The sequence below is a fragment of the Microtus ochrogaster genome, unplaced genomic scaffold (genome assembly GCF_000317375.1).
Source record: "Microtus ochrogaster isolate Prairie Vole_2 unplaced genomic scaffold, MicOch1.0 UNK22, whole genome shotgun sequence".
NCBI classification, from domain to species: domain Eukaryota; kingdom Metazoa; phylum Chordata; class Mammalia; order Rodentia; family Cricetidae; genus Microtus; species Microtus ochrogaster.
This window is the reverse complement of record NW_004949120.1, coordinates 5438006-5454717: the sequence shown is the minus strand read 5'-3', so window position 1 is coordinate 5454717 and position 16712 is coordinate 5438006. Positions and strand designations below refer to the sequence as shown.

General features: G+C 44.7%; 1 protein-coding gene across 3 annotated transcripts in view; it reads left to right on the top strand.

Moving 5' to 3' along the window:
* Positions 1 to 16685, top strand: part of Pus10 (pseudouridine synthase 10) — a 69710-nt gene extending 53025 nt beyond the window's left edge. For 2 of the 3 annotated variants that reach the window (XM_005367741.2, XM_026789566.1), the window contains exons 12-18: positions 920 to 976; positions 1897 to 1973; positions 2060 to 2115; positions 3650 to 3767; positions 8159 to 8301; positions 12224 to 12323; positions 15921 to 16685. In XM_005367741.2, the coding sequence (XP_005367798.1) occupies positions 920 to 976; positions 1897 to 1973; positions 2060 to 2115; positions 3650 to 3767; positions 8159 to 8301; positions 12224 to 12323; positions 15921 to 15959 (590 nt within the window). In that variant the 3' untranslated portion in view covers positions 15960 to 16685. The remainder of the gene's footprint in view (positions 1 to 919; positions 977 to 1896; positions 1974 to 2059; positions 2116 to 3649; positions 3768 to 8158; positions 8302 to 12223; positions 12324 to 15920) is intronic. The other variant, XR_003378804.1, reaches the window with a different exon arrangement.
* The last annotated feature ends 27 nt before the right edge of the window (positions 16686 to 16712 follow it).

Sequence of the window (16712 nt, the reverse complement as noted above, 5' to 3'; positions counted from 1 at the left end):
GTTAGGTGGTTCTGGTGTCAGAGTGCCTAGCCTCTAGCCTTGTAACCTGGACGTTAGGTGGTTCTGGTGTCAGAGTGCCTAGCCTCTAGCCTTGCTACCAGATCTGCATTTCTTACTCTGATGTGACTTTTGGCAATGGATTCCTCCTGCTGGTCTCACCTTCCTTAGGAGGAAGATGAAGACAGTGCCAGTGAAAACCTGTCTTAAAGCTCTTGGAGCAATGCCTGCTCGTGTTTGCTGTGGCGACAAAGCCTTTGCCGGATCTCTATCTCTGCATCTTTGTCTGTTTTCCCTGTCTGACATCCTCGGCATTTGATCTGTGCTGATAAATTCATCCTGGATTGTACAGCAGCTTTAACATGGCCGCATGTAGGGTTTGGTTATATAATTAATTTGCTATTTAAAGGTCAGACCTTTCTTCTCTCACTTTTTTATAGAGTTTAATTTTAACATGATTGTTCCTATTGTTATGCTTGCTTACTTTAAAGAAAAAAGGCCAAGTTTTTGCCACAAGCCAGTGGCCAGGGAGGTGGGCCTTGCTTCCAGCTTTGCCTTTCTATGATGGGGGTTAAACCCTGGCTTTGACGTCAGACATATATAGCTCTGCCATTGGATTATTGGACCCTGGGAATATTACCTAAGTCTATGAAGCAACAATATTCATTTGTTTACTGCTTCATGAAGTTATAATAAAGATGAAATGATGTGTGTGTGATTTTACCCCAGTACCTGCCATATATTGAGTAGTACTTATTATTGTCATTGCTGTTTTTAGCCAAAGTTGAGATTAGAGATAGGTGGTCTTTATCCCATGGATTGCTGGGACCACGAGATCATCAGTTGGATTCCTGCCAGCGATTGGAACAAAGTATACTAGGGCTGCTGTCTCTCATCTTTTCTCTTGTTCTGCTTCTTACAGGTTTTAATTTCTCATCCTCTGGAAGAGAAGACGTAGACGTGAGAACGTTAGGGAATGGTAAGACGGCGTCAGCACCACCTGACCTGAGCCAGCTACTGCTGAGCCCCCGTGAGGCAGTAGCCTACTGTGGTCACTTAGAACAGTGCGGGGGGGGGGGGGGACACGACCATGTGGGTTTTGCGGTCACTTCTGTAGACTGAATTATGTCTGAGCAGCAGACATCTCTTCAGAGCTGTCCTTATCACAGGCCTGGAAGCTGTAATGGATTTGCATGTGCATGAAGAAGGAAACAGTTTTTTTCCCTTAAAGTTTACTAGTTACTCCATTTAAGAACTTTTCAGACCAGTTAGTGGTGGCCCATGCCTTGGGTGGCAGAAGCAGGCAGATCTCTGAGTTCGAGGCTAGCCTGGTCTACAGAGCGAGTTCCAGTATAGCCAGGGCTTTATTGAGACCCTGTCTCAAAAAACAAACAAAGAATATCTCAGAAATTACCAGTTCTTTATTTGGAAATGATTCTTCTTTTTTAACCTTCATTCCTCGTTCTTACTTTATCTTGTTGAGTTATAAGAAAGATAATGAGAATTAATTCTGAGCTGCTTGATGCTCAGTTGTTCCATGTCACTATCACTAGTAGATTAGCTGGGACAGTGGATCTCACCTTGTTATAGCTGGGCATTGCTCTCCGTGACAATGTTAGTTCCATTCATGTAAGCAACTTAATTAGTGGTTATTTAAATTTTATTAACACAGGCTTGTGTGTGGACCTCTGGGAAGGCAATCATTTCACACAGCAACCTTCCTGCTGCAGTCCCCCCAAAGCCCCTTTACCCATTCACACATCCCCTCCTCCCCCAGATAGAGTCATGCCACTAAACTTTCAGTCCCCTAGAGCTCAGCCCCTATCTCACACCTCCTGCCTCCCCCAAATGCTAACTCCGGCCACACGTTTCTGTTTCACGCTGGGCGTGTGCTGCCAGGAAGGCCGTTTGCAGTGGAGCTGCTGAATCCTCACAGAGTTCGTTTCACTTCTCAAGAAGTTAAGGAGCTCCAGCAGGTGAGCACTTGTGTGGGGCACTGTGTCTGTGCAGTCCCGTGACTGAACCGCAGGTGATCATTGTTGTTCTTTCTCTGCTGCTACAGAAGATTAATAAGGCATCTGACAAAATCCAAGTACGTGATTTGCAGCTCGTCACCAGGTGAGGATGGCTGTGCTGGAGATTCCACAAGGGAAGCTCTCATAGATCATATATTTGGTAAGGGAATTGCATACTGAATATATTAAGAAAAAAAATCTAACCCCAATTAAGAAATGGGAAAATGATTAAGTAGACATTTCTCCAAAGAGGACGTGTGTGTCATCCAGGAACGTGAAATGGTGCCCACAACTTACACTAGGGCCGTGCAGGTCAGAGCCGCGGTGAGCGGGACGTCCCGTTCACACCCACGCGGATGGCAGTCGGCAGAGAGAGAAAATAACAAGTGCTGGCAAGGGCACAGAGAAAGTGCCCTGTGCATTGCTAACACGGCTGTTCACAGCCGTGTCTGCACAGGGCAGAAAAGTAGCAGTGGACACGCAAGCCTGTGATTCTAATTGGGAGGCTAAGGCAGTAAGGTTGAATTCAGGGCTATCCTTAGCCAGATAGTGAATTTGAGGCCAGCCTGGGTTACATAAGACTTATATCCAGTCAAGTCAAATTTAAAAAAAAAAAAAAGAAAAGAAAAGAAGATACCACTTGTCTACCTATAGGAAAACACAATGTGAATTATCCCTTCTTGTCCTTGGAAGATGTGTTCTAGGACTTGCATGGACACCCAACACTGCAGATAATGCTGACTTTTATAAATAGTGTGCTTTTCCTGGATATAACTGATGAAAAGTTTTGACTAAAAAAACTGAGCACAAATCAAGACCAAAGAGAGCGCTGACTGTTCTTGCAGATCCTGGGTTCAGTTCCCAACACACACACTGACTCACAACCTGTAACTCGAGCTCCAGGGGATCTGACTCCCTTGTTGGACATCCAAGGACACCAGCCACTCATGTGACATACATACATACATACATACATACATACATACATACATACATACATGCAAGCACTCATACATACACATAAAATAAAAATAAATCTTAAAAAACATAAAAATAGTAGCTAATAATAAAACAGGACAATATTTTAAAAAGGTAAGCATCAATTGCCTATTTTTAAGTTTTTTTACATAATATTTTTAGTCGGAGATTGACAGCAGACAAAGTGAATTCATGGCTAAGGGGAACCTACTACTTGCCCCCCTGCTATGGTATGATTTGCTTGTTTGCTTTGTTTTTCTTTGAAAATGAAGAGGTGTGGAGTAGTGAGTTTCACTGCCCCAGAGACGCACCGCACCTTGACTAGGCAGCATTATGAAGTGGCGGGAGCCACTCACCACTCTGTAGTTGTACCTGGTAGGAAATGATATAGATAAAGTCAGGTAGTGATGGATCATCTTGGGCTTGGGAAAGGAATGGGTAGAAAGTGCCATGGGTGTGAGGGTCCTTCTGGGGGCAGTGGAAGTGTTGGAAGTTAGATGATGCTAGATGCGTAGCTCCAGAAACAATAAAATTCATAGCTGGGGGAATATATGCAGGTTATACCTCAGCCAAGCTGTTGGAAGGGAGCAGAGATCTGGGACAAGGTTTGCGTGTATTTTCTGTGTTGAGACAAACTTTCCTTTGTTGCTGGTATTTAGAGAGGCCATAGGGTATATGAAGGAAGGTGAAGAAGGGAAGACCAAGACCTACAGTGCCTTGATCTGGACGAATAAAGCCATACAGAAGAATGACATTGGATTCCTAAATGACCTCAAGGTACTTTCCCCGCTGCTCTGGTTTGTTTTATTTTTCTTCTATATTAAAAAGCCCATGTCTTCATGTTTATTACCAGCAAGCTATAGCACCTGGCCTTTGGGTCTGGTGATGTGCATTCAAATTCTGGCTTTCCAGTTCACTGGAAAACTCTTTGGAGAAGCAGGGTTTCAATGGGCGGTGGTGGCACACACCTTTAATCCCAGCACTCGGGAGGCAGAGACAGGTGGATCTCTGCGTTCGAGGCCAGCCTGGTCTACAGAGTGAGTACCAGGTCAGTCAGGGCTACACAGAGAAACCATGTCTTAAAAAACAAATCAATAGCAACACACAAAACAACAACAAGAAGAAGCAGCCGTGTTGCATGCTGCTGATTCTGAGGATGGACTCGTGGGGTTAAACCCTGGGTCTGCATCATAGTTGTGCAACTCTGGACAAACTCCTGACCTATGCTTCATCTGTGAAATTAGCTTAGAAAAACTAATTTAGTTCAATTGTACAAAGTATTTCAAATGGTATCAACCTCATAGAAAATGCCCAGTAGTGCTGTTATATTTGGTTATCTGTAAGAATTGAATATACAATAAATTTATTTTATAGAATTGATGCTAAAATTATATACATGAATGAATAAAATGTAATGATTCTATGAAGCACATGCATTTTGTGAGCATGCCACTGTAAAGGACCTGCTTGTTCTGTTGGCTGGTTCTTGTCTCTCCTGTAAAGACAGTCCCTGTGGGTAAGAGCCTGTGTGTGCAAGCATGAGGACCTGAGTCTGGATCTCAGCTTCATGTTAGAACCAGGCATGGTCATGTGTGCCTTAACCCAGCACGACACCCGTGGTCCTAGTCTCTTGTGAATACACCACACAGACACAGAGAGGGAGGGAGGGAGGGAGGGATAGAGGGAGGGAGGGAGGGAAGGAGGGATAGAGAACTCAAATGCAAAGATTGGGTGACCATAAATGAGCACAAAAATTTATATTAAGTTGTCTGTATGGTGGAGTTTTACTACCCAGGTCTTTAAAATTATGTGGAGAACTGGGAGTGGTGGCTCAGAAGACGAAGGCAGAGGACCACAGTGTGAGGCCCCTGGGAAATACAGCAAGACCCTATCTCAGAGAGCAAATTGTTTGAAGTGATACTTGTTAACATGGGGAAAATGCTATCCTGAGTGCTAAGGGGAAAGCTTTAAGAATAAGTAGAGGGCCATGCCTTGTGATTTCAGCACATCCGGGTGTGCTGTGTGTACACACACGTGTGGCTTTGCAGGAAACAATATGGCAGAAGTTCTCATGGTTCACATTTAGTCGTGAAAAATATAGTTGTGAATAGATAAAAATGGATAAAGGATCTGAATAGACGATTGAAAAGGACAACTCCAAACGTCCAAGAATCATCTGGAGTGCTGCCCCACCTCCAGGACAAAGTAATACATGACATTGCTCTGTCCTCTTAAACCAGAAAAGCAGCCGGTGGGTCTGGTTGAGAGGGAGGGGAGCTGAAGGCACCGAAAGTGTTTCAGACTGGCCAGGCAGCGGCAGTGAATGTAAAAGCAGAGGCTGTTCTGATGTACCCGCCCTGGCTGTTGACAGCCTCGCCGCAGGGGTATGACTCTGTGTAAGGCTATGCGTGAAAGGAGGTTTTCTGACTTTGCTCAGAGTGTCAGAATCAACAAGGACAAAGCTGGAAGGAAAATGACATTAGCTGGATATAGTACCAGTGCTCATAAAGGATGAGTTCAGGACCAGCCTGGGCCGTGTGGTAAGACAAACAAACAGAAAACTTTGAATGAGCTAGTGGTAGAATGAGCAAGCGTCTTGTAGCTATTAAAAATAAAACTAGAAGCAGGATATGATCTCACGAAATCTGGGTCAGTGTGTGGCTGTACATATCAGACATGTTGGGGAAAGGCATGCAGGGTCTGAATCTGACTCAGGAGGCAGAAGTGAAGTGACAGATGGCGGTGTTGCAGGGACAGCACACGTGGCTTGTCCCCTGGGGATGCCTGTCACCCCCCACAGGCTTGGTGCTTCTGCCTAGGGCCTTCGGGAGGGGAGTTTGGGTTCATTTCGTTTTAACTGACCTCAGGCTCACAGTGTAGCCACCTCCTAAGTGCTGGGTTCCAGGTGTGTGTCACCAAAGGGCTGAACCCAGGGGCATCATGCCTGCTCTTCATGCACTGTGCCAAACGAGCTACATCTCCAGCTCCAGGTAAGCAGATACAATACAGACATACATCTATGGACTTTGTAAAATCATATATTCTGTCTTAGATGTATAAATCAGCTGGATATGATGGTGTTTGTCTTTAATCCCAGCACTCAGGAATACAGATCTAAAGTCAAAACCAGCTGGGTCTACATAGTGAGATCCTGTCTTTAAAAAAAAAAGAAACAAAGAACTCACCGAAATTGTAGATGCTCATTTAGAATGCAACTAAAAAAGAAATTCATTTTTATAAAAGGGGGGGGGGCGCGTGTTGCAGGCTGGCATTGAGGCTCAGTGAAAAAGAAATCCATTAAAGATAGATTCAAGGGCTGGGGATGTGACTCAGTGGCACAGTGCTTGACGCAGGCCCTGTGTTTGGTTCCCAGCACTGCTCAAACTAAACAAAAAAAAGTGTAGTTTGGGGCTTACCATAGATCTAACTAAAAAGTAACCTAGAGAGGTGATCTTATAGGGGCATAGGAAGTGGTAAGAGACCACTCCCAGACACACTTGCTGGGCTTGGTTGGTTTCTAGTAACACTGTTACAGTTTATAAAATTCCCATTGGCTTAGAGATAAAAGCTGAATTACTTCTCTGTTCTGAGAAAAAGACTGCAGCAGGTTTGCTGCTTGCTGCCTCTTCTTAAAGGGCAGCCTACTTCTAAGGAAAACCTGTGCTTGTGTGTGCTTCTGAAAATTTAGCAGTGTGGGATAGTGCAGCACAGAGCTGAGAGTGGGCGGGATGGTTTCCGTCTGTGGTCTAGAAAGCAGACCACAAAGGACACACCGGCCTGTGTCCTGTGGAGTGCTATGTTAATGGCCCTGCTGGTGGGCTCCTCGTCAGTCCTGGGAGTCAGGCAACAGAAGCAGGTGTGTGTGTGTGTGTGTGTGTGTGTGTGTGTGTGTGTGTGTGTGTGTGTGTGTGTGTGTGGTGGTCTCCCTAGATAGCTGCTTGTTTTTATTTATTTCTTCCCTTCCACCCTCCCTCCCTTCCTTTCCACGTAGCTATCCTGGAATTCATACTATAGATCAGGCTGACCTCAAACTCAGAGACCTGCCTGCCTCTGCCTCCAGAGTGCTGGGATTAAGGGCGTGCGCCACCACTGCGCTGTCACAGTTGCTGTTGTAAAGGCCGCTGTTTCTGCTCTGAGTTTCTGTATACAGCATTGTAACTCTTCATCACAGTTCATTCGTGAAAACATTTGTCTTTTTGACTAGAGAAAGTCAAGCCCCATAGAGACAGCTCATCTCATAAGAATTATAGAATCATAAAAATCACGGTGGGTGGGGCTGTTAACTCCTGCCCTTCAAGTGTGGCCCTTGTCAGAACCTGTTTTCACCCTTGGTGTCCTGAAGGGAATGCAGGCTGAAGCCTTTCTCTCCTTGGCCAAGCCAGGGCTGCTCACTCATGCAAATTAGGAGGAGCTGTACCAGCAAGAAACTGAGGAGAAGTCAGAGTTCTTAAGAACCAACTTGTCTGGTTTGCCTAAAATCTATTTTTAAAAATTTGAAGTAGTTGACCTTTTGTAGTATTAATCCCTATTCCTTAATTTATATCACTGAACATACAGGGGAATCTCTAATCTGATGTAATTATAAGAAAAAGCAGCCTGTATCACTGAAAATCTGAATTGCTGAGATACATGTGAATATTAATTTTGTAAACTGGGCTAGGAAATCCTGGAAGACCTTGAGTCACTGTTCAGACCTCTCTATAATCACTGTATGAAAGCATCTTGCTAAACGCTGATGCGCCTTTTCCAGATACTGTCGGTTGTACAACAAACCCTGAAATAGATGCACACTGTTCCGTAAAATGTGCACACGTGACCCTCAGGTCCCACCCTCTACCTCCACTTCTCTTCAGCTCGAAGTCCTCACTTTTATGCCAATCACGTTGTGGCATCAGAAAATAAAGATAACAAATGTTGTCTTCTAGCAAAGTCCTGTGTCAGGATCCTGACTGATGTGTTAAGTGTCAGGGCAGAAGAACCCATGGGGTCATTCCCTTCCCAGCCTCCCGGCTTCTGATGGGGTTGTAGTGTTCAGATGAGAAGTCCCATAGAGCCTAAGGAGATGCAGCTGGCTCTGTCTTCCCGAGTTCCCACCCTGCTCTGACAGTGATGGGAACTAATGTGGTGAGCTATGGATGGCTTCGTGATTGTGTTACATCCCCCTCTAGGACTTAAAGATTGACCAGAAAACTCCTCTCCGGGTCCTCCACCGAAGGCCTTTGGCTGTGAGAACTCGGGCCATTCACTCCATGGAGACACACTACCTGGACGAGCATCATTTTCGTCTGTTTTTGAAGACCCAAGCTGGAACGTATCCTCCTGCCTCTGCATTGCAGAGCCCTAACCAGAATGGGATCAGGATAGTTAATGCTGCTCTAGACAACAGGTTCAGTGATCTAGGAGACACTTATTTGCTAGACATGTGTTTCCGTGTACCCCAGGTCTGGTGCACTCCAGGCTGACCTTGAACTCCTGACCTTCCTGCCTCCACCTACCAAGTGCTGGGATTACAGGCCTGTGCCACCTCAGGTGGTCTGGGATATTTTGGAAAGGATTTGAGTGTATTCATTCAGTATTTTTGGAGTAGAATCAATACTTCTTTTCTTTTTTAGTTAAATCTTTTTTTGTTTTTATTGAATTATACATTTTTCTCTGCTCTCCTTTCTTCCTCTCCCTCCCCTTCTACCCTAGCCTGTAATCCCCCTGCTCTCAATTTACTCATGAGATCTTGTCTTTCTCTCCTTTCTATATAGATCCATGTATGTCTGTCTCTCTTAGGGTCCTCTTTGTTGTCTAGGTTATCTGGGACTGTAGACTGTACATTGGTTTTTTTTTTTTCTTTGCTTTATGCCTAGAAGCCACATATAAGTGAGTATATATTTGTCTTTCTGGGTCTGGGTTATCTCAGTCAAGATTTTTTTTCCTAGATCCATCCATGCAAATTTCAAGATGGCATTTTTTTTACTGCTGTGTAGTACTCCATTGTGTAAAGATACCATATTTTCCTTATCCATTCTTTGGTTGAGGGGCACATAGGTTGTTTCCAGGTTCTGGCTATGACAAACAATACCGCTATGAATATAGTTGAGCACATGTCCTTGTGGTATGATTGAGCACCCTTTGGGTATATACCCAGCAGCCGTATTGCTAGGTCTTGAGGAAGGTTGTTTCCTAATTTTCTGAGAAATTGTCATACTGATATCCAAAGGGGCTGTCCCAGTTTGCATTCCCACCAGCAATGCAGGAGTGTTCCCTTTACCCCACAACCTCTCCAGCATAAGTTGTCATCAGTGTTTTTGATCTTGGCCATACTTACAGGTGTAAAATGGAATCTCAGAGTTGTTTTGATTTGCATTTCTCTGATGGCTAAGAAGGTTGAACATTTCCTTAAGGGTCTTTCAGCCATTTTAGGGAATCAGTACTTTTTGTTTGAAGTCTGTTTTCCCATTTGTATTTCAGAATAGTGTTTTAAACCATGAAGTGTCCATCAGTTCAATGCCAACTTTAAAGTGTACAGTTCTGTGACAGTGTCTTGCCCATTGTTTAGCATGTAATAGACTCGGGAAGTACTTTTCACTGGCTCATTTGCCGTCTTTACACATTTTACAAGTCACATGTTCATAACCCTATTTGGTCATCTAACTATTTCAAGTGTTTTCCCAACTGAGTAAACACAGGAGGTAGAGGGGAGCAGGTATTTTACCCTCTTTAGAATTTGAGACAAGCGCTCACCGTGTTGCCCAGGCAGGCTCATCACGAACACTTAAGCAGTTCCCTGTCTATGCCTCCAGGATGGTGGGAATACAGACACATGCTTCTTGTCATAGTGATTGTAACTTATGTGCAGGGCTGTGTGAAAACCAAAACCCAAACTACACATCACCTACTTAAGCAATAATATGTCAGTGTTAGGACAGAGTTTCAAAACTCCAAAATTTTGACCGTGTTTTAAATAGACAAATATAATATGTATTCACTCATAAGTGGCTTTTAGACATAAAGCAAAGAAAAACCGGCCTATAGGTCACAACCCCAGAGAAACTAGACAACAAAGAGGATCCTAAGAGAGACATACATGGATCTAAATAGGAAGGTGAAAAAAGACAAGATCTGAGTGAACTGAGAGCGTGGAGGTCATGGGAGAGGGTAGAAGGGGAGGAGGAGAAGAGTGGGGAGTGGAGAGAAATGTATAGCTCAATAATAAAATAGAAGATTGGAACTTGGAGTTTTAAATAGCTACCTGCCAAAGCTGATACTGATCGGTTCCAACTTGCGGCTTCAGAGTCAGAACTGAGTCTCTCAGACAGTGTATCGGAGAGCTCTGGCAGTCTTAGGCCTACTTTAGTATTTGCTTTCTTTTAAGACTGCTTCTTACTGTGGATCCTAGGCTGTCCCCTGATCTCAAGATTCTGCCTCTGCCTTTCAAGTGCTGGGATTACAGGCATGTCTCACCATGCCTGGTTTTCCTATTGCCCCAGATTATAAGAATGAAATAAAACTAATTCTGTCTTTAATTTTACATACCAAGAGGAATGCTTTGTCTCTGGAAGAACTAGCATGATTTCAATCCTGTTAAGACATTTTTGGAAACAGCTACATGTATGTACTTAATACAGAGCTGGTAAAACTACAGCTACCTCGTGGTTCTCGTCGTGCGTGGCCTTATGTGCGCATTTCATGTTGTGCTATCTCAGTCTCACGTGGCTCAGCATGGCAGCCAGGTTCATTGCCTTCCGTCTGGTCCCTCCAGCACGAATTCAGGCCAGAACTTTCCATCGCTTCCTCCTTTATTACTGGCTTTCTCTGAAGAAAATGAGGGGGAAAGAACAGCAATTGAAGAGAAATTCTGAATTCAGGAAAAAAAGAGCCACTGGATCATTGTACACCTTCTGTTTGAGTCAAAACAAGTTATGGGGGAGGAGATGAAAAAGCGTGTACTGTTGCCTCCCAGCTAGTGTTGGGGAAGTCGTTTGTTTTCCTGTACCGACACCATAACCACTTACACTAACTTCTGCTTTTACTAACGCAGTGTTTTTGTGTTATTTTTCAGATGATGTCAGGGCTGCAGTGTGTGCTGTGGAGTGCTAATCTTATTAAGAACAAATGCCAGATTTAACCCTTGCCTTCAAAGCGTAAAGACGTATATAGAGAACACAGTTGCTAAAGCCAGCCCCCAAAAGAATCTAGCCAGGTGTGGTTCACACTGGCCCTGTTATTCAGGCTTGCTTCTGCTCAAGACAGCCTGGACTACACAGTGGCTCCAAGGCCAGGTTGGGGTATGTGGCAAAAAACACAGGAGCATACACACAGATAGAAACAGAAAGCAAACAAAATCAAACAAGCAAAAAACTTAATTCTTTTCTCCCAGGTGCCTGTTGCTGCAGCCTTGGGGCGGGCTTGCACCCTTTTTTTGACCTCTGCCATCATGCATACTTGGTGTACACTCAGAGACACACATGCACATGTAAATAAGAAGTATCAAGTAGACTTTTAAAGAAGACTAAATAGTTTAATTTTTCCTCCCATCTTAATGCTAATGTGTTACAAGGAGCCCCATTGTTGGCAGTCATTTTCTGTGTGGTCCTGTAGAAACTTCCCATTTCATAGATGTTAATTGCCATTATTGAAAAATGGGACCAGATATCAAAACAGAAATGACAAAGGGGGGGGGGGTGTTGAAAAGCATTGGGTTGGGCATGGTGGCACACGCCTTTAATGCCAGCACTCAGGAGGCAGAGGCAGGTGGAGGCTAACCTGGTCTACATAGTGAGTTCCAGGCTAGGTCTACACAGTGAGAAGCTGTCTCCAAAGGTGGGGGGGGGGGTGGCATTGAACTATATAGTCGATTTAATGTATATTCAAACCTTGGCATTTTGAGATGAGATGAGCTCATAAGAAACCCACACCTGGGGTGGGGGTGGGGGTGTCAAAGGTTTTCACTGTCAGCACTTGAATGGTGGAAGCGGGAAGGTGCAGGTCACGTTCATGTAGCCCAGGCCACATGGTGCCCTGTCTGAAACAGCTGAGTCATGGCCTTCCATGAGTTTGATGTAAACGGGTTCTGGTTACTATGCTGCACCCGGGCTGGTGGGATCCAGGCTGCTGGCAGCGAGCTCATTTTCTGAGATACACATCTCAAGTCCAGGTTCAGAAATGGCCTCACTTCTGTAACATTCCCTTCCCCTTGGCCAAAGTACTTGTCGCTACATGAGCTTTTCCTTAAACAGACCTAGCTACATTAAAGAGTTTGTACACGGAGACTTTGGGAGGACCAAGCCGAACATCGGCTCTCTGATGAATGTGACCGCAGACATCCTTGAACTCGATGTGGAGGTAAAGTATTCTATGGGGAGTGCACACCTGCCAGTCAAATTCAGCCAAATTAGGTCTTTTGACACTAAACCGAATAGCATCATCTGTGTCCGTGGGTGTTTTTTTTATATGAGGGTTTTATTTAGATTTATTTTCTTTTATGTGTATGAGTATTTTGTGTGCATGTATGTCTGTGCACCACATGTGTGCCTGGTGTTCCTGGAATTGAGAAGAGGGTGTTGGGTTCCCCTGGAATCAGAGTTACAGATGGTTGTGAGCTACCAGGTGGGTGCTGGGAATGGAACCCAGGTCCTCTGGAAGAGCAGCTTGTGCTCTGAACCACCAAGCATCTCTCCAGCCCTCTCTAGGTATTTGACAGGAGTAAAGCTTCACAGTAGCCTTGTAGTATAGGGAAGAATTATCTTTGTAATTATTTTAAACACACAAACCAGGATCCATTGGTGATACTTGTGGATTATATAGTTAATTTACTAGTTGGTATCAGGTACTGTCATTTACTAATTTACCTGTGGCATCAGATTAAACCCTTCTGCACTTGAGAAGCAGAGTCTGGTGGATCGCTGAACTCAAGGCCACCCTGGTCTACATAGGTATTTCCAGGACGGTCAGGGCTGTATAGAGATATCCTTTCTCAAAGAAGGGGCTTTAGGGCTGCACTTAGCCCATCTCAGTAATGGCCATGGCTGCCAAGGCAGCACTGAATTCAGTCAGTCCCTGTGATTTATGCGGTAGAAGCAGAGACCCACTCTCATCTCCTTGTGTGCTGGGGCATGGGCATGTGTGTTCATGCATGAGTGTGCACACTCATCCCCTTGTGTGCTAGGGCATGGATATGTGTGTGCATGTACAAGTGTGTACACTCATCTGTTGGCGGAGACCACTTGTTCATTCTGGGCTGCCCAGACACCCAAATAATCACTCAGAAACTATATTATTTGCAATACTATTTGGCCAATAGCTTAAGCATCTTTTTTACTAGCTCATGTCTTAAATTAACCCATTTCTATTAATCTGTGTATTGCCACATGGTTGTGGCTTACCAGGCAAAGTTCCGTCCCCAGTGTCTGTCTCTAGTGGGGCTACATTGTGTCTCTCTGACTCTGCCTTCTTTCTCCCAGCATTCAATTTAGTTTTCCCACCTAGCTCGATTCTGCTAAGCCACTGGCCGAAACAGATTTATTCATTAACCAATAAAAGCAAAACATATACAAAAGGACCTCCCACACCACTCATCTTCTTGTGTGCAGTGGTATGGGCATGAGTGTACACACGCACATACAAAATAAGTTAAATGTTTAAAAAGGGATCTAAGACCCCTTGTTCCAGAGCATGCACTTAGAAATGATAGGAAATAGATAAAGTAAATTGGATTTCTCAAGCCTGGCATAGTGGTGCATCTATAATCCCAGTTCTCAGGAGGCAGGGGCAAGAGAAATGTGAGTTTGAGGCCAGTGAGACCCTGACTCAGAACAAACAAAGCAAAGCAGGTGATTGTCTTTGGGATCCCTGCCACAGTCTAGATCAGGTAAGAGTGCTGTGTTGTGCGGCTCTACCCTTGTTGTATCAGCTGAAGCAGGGTTAAAGTCTAAAGAACGGCCCTTCCGGGCTGTGGGGTCATCCTTGCCTCCCTCCACTGCAAACCCCAGAAGAGGCTAGCGTTCTGCAAAGGTGCATGAAGTGGACATGTACCCATGTGACCAGCCATGGCAGTCATGTTGTCATTAGACTGTACATGGCTCTTACATGGCTGCCAGGATCCACTTGCAGATTGATTAGCCTGTTGAAGCTGATGTAAGGAGACCGACAACTTAGTCTCATGGAAGGTGCCAGCCACAGTCACTGCTTTAAAAAATTGGTTATCCAATACCAGATGTTTAGCCCTGGAAACATACATACAAGTAACATAACACAGACTGAGCAGGTTATATTTAGGGTGTGTGTGTATTTATGTGTGTATGTAGCAACAATTAATGCCCTAAAGAGACCATGGATTTGAAAGAGCAAGGAAAGATGATAGGGAAGGGTTTGGAGGAAGGGAAGGAAGGAGAAAATGATATGATTGTATTATAATCTCAAAATTAAAAATTGAAAACATTTTCTCTAGAATGCTAAGCAAGACTCTACCTTGAACTATGCTCCAATCCATGTTAACAGACAGCTTGGGGTCAGTTTCTCAGCCCTGTTAGTAGGACTCCCTGTAGAGCTACTGAGCCATGGTGATGTGCCTCTCTTCCCTGTCTTCTGCCACCGTTGTGGCTCTTTGTGTCCCAGTTTTAGTTTGAGAGGCTACTCATTAACTTAATTATGATTATTTGGCACATGGCTTTATCTAAAACACTACACAATGCACTTGGGGATTTATTAGAGCAGTTTGGGCAGTATTTGCTTGTCCAGTGGTTGAGGAAGCCTTGAGTGTAAACTGACCTGTGGGCTGATGAGCACATTCGTTTCAGAGAGATGCTTCACACTCTGGGTTGGGTTGGGTTGGGGGGGGGGTAGTTATTTATTTATTTATTTATTTTTGTTGGTGGTGTTTTTTTGTTTTTTTCTAGGCAGGCTTTCTTTGCGTAGCCCTGGCTGTCCTAGCTCTGTAGACCAGGCTGGCCTTGAACTCACAGAAATCCTCCTGCCCCTGCCTCCCAAGTGCTTTTTGTTTTTAAATATATCCCAGGCTTGCTTGGAACTTGCCTTGTGGCTCACGCCAGCGTGTACTAATCTGTCGTAGCTCAGTCTCCTGGCTGCTGTGGCAGGTATACACCGTTGTACCCACATAAGCCACTTCCTAAGGGAGGTCCACCAAGAGGCCTGATAAGGTGTGTCCTGGTGTGTCTGGAATGTGATATGTGGAACTGTACTAGATTGCTTACTGTAATTTTAATCTGGAAGAACAAAGGGAGGGTAAGTAGCAACGGAGACTGATCGGATTTAATTAGATGCTTTTGATGTTTTAGAGCAGGGTCAGATGTAGCCCAGGTAGGCTGTAAACTCTGACTCCTGCCTCTACCTCTGAAGTGCTAAGATTGCAGGCATGTTTCGTGATAGCCGACTTGACTGGGTTTTAAAAGAAGCAAAGCTTCTGAAATGAGAAGCTACTTGGTGGTTTTGTAGCTCTAGTGATGGTCATATTCATTCTCTTCCCCTTTAGTTAGAGACTGCTCGAGCCATGTGCCACTTAACACTGGTCCCGCTAGCTGATACCCTAGTGACATCATGCCTTAGGTTAAGTACGCCATGGTGTTTGCCCAGTGATGGAGTCACCGATGACACATTTCTCAGAATGTGTTCCCACCATTGAGTGATACATAGCTGTATTTTGTTAAGCAGAAGGTAATCGGAGAACAGTTGTTGAAACTTGTGAGAAAAATAGTGTGTGGCTGCCCAAATTTGAATTTCTTCATACTTTATTCATAACTGACATGATGACTTGTCCACCTCTCCTCCTAGGAGTCAAGAGGTGTACAGTATTTGTGTGTCTATTAGTTCAGAAACGGCCTTCAGGGTTGCAGCTCTTCTCAATGTCATTCCTCCCGCACACAGCGGAATTGTCCCCAGAAATGCTGGCCAGAGTTTCTCTTTAGTGACTTTCCTTCCTCTCAGTCTGTAGATGTTGACTGGCCCCCTGCTCTGGATGACTAGCTCCCACATCTGGACACAGAGGGCTTTCCTGACGTGATGCGGACATACAGGCGGCGTATCCTGGAAAATGACTTACCCACCACCACAGTGTCTTCAAAACGGCTTGGATCGTGTTCATCTGTTTCTGAAGTTCACTGTAACATCTCAGGATCTATATGTACGCATATTTTGTGTTCTGAGGATGTCTTACGTTTTCTCATTCCGTCTCATGGCCACAGAACCAAAATAGGAATAATCGAGCCATTTTCCTTTTTAATTCTGTCACTCAGAGAAGTGTGCAGTGGGAGACACTGTTAAGAGGAGCTGTGACTTCTTCAGTGAGATTTCCCACGGGAACCCCTGCATCTTTAAAGGAAAGTGCTCCAGTTTTCAGATCATCTGAATAAACACTGCAACTAGACTCACGTGCTAGAGTGTCCTGTGGATTTCTAGTATCTCCAGTGCACATTTGATAGGACTATTTCTCTCAGTTACCTTCAAGTATTATCAGTGGAAGGACTTTCAGGTGAGATTTGTCATAAGTCCTAATGACCTCAAGTTACTAGTTTGACAATCTAAAGTTGTCAGGACTTGTCTCCTGTAGAACCTGTGACCGTGCTGGGGGTGAACCCGTAGAGCCACAGTTCCCATCTACGACCGGGCTGGGGGTGAACCCCTGGAGCCACGGTTCCCATCTACGACCGGGCTGGGGGTGAACCCCTAGAGCCACGGTTCCCATCTACGACCGGGCTGGGGGTGAACCCCTAGAGCCAC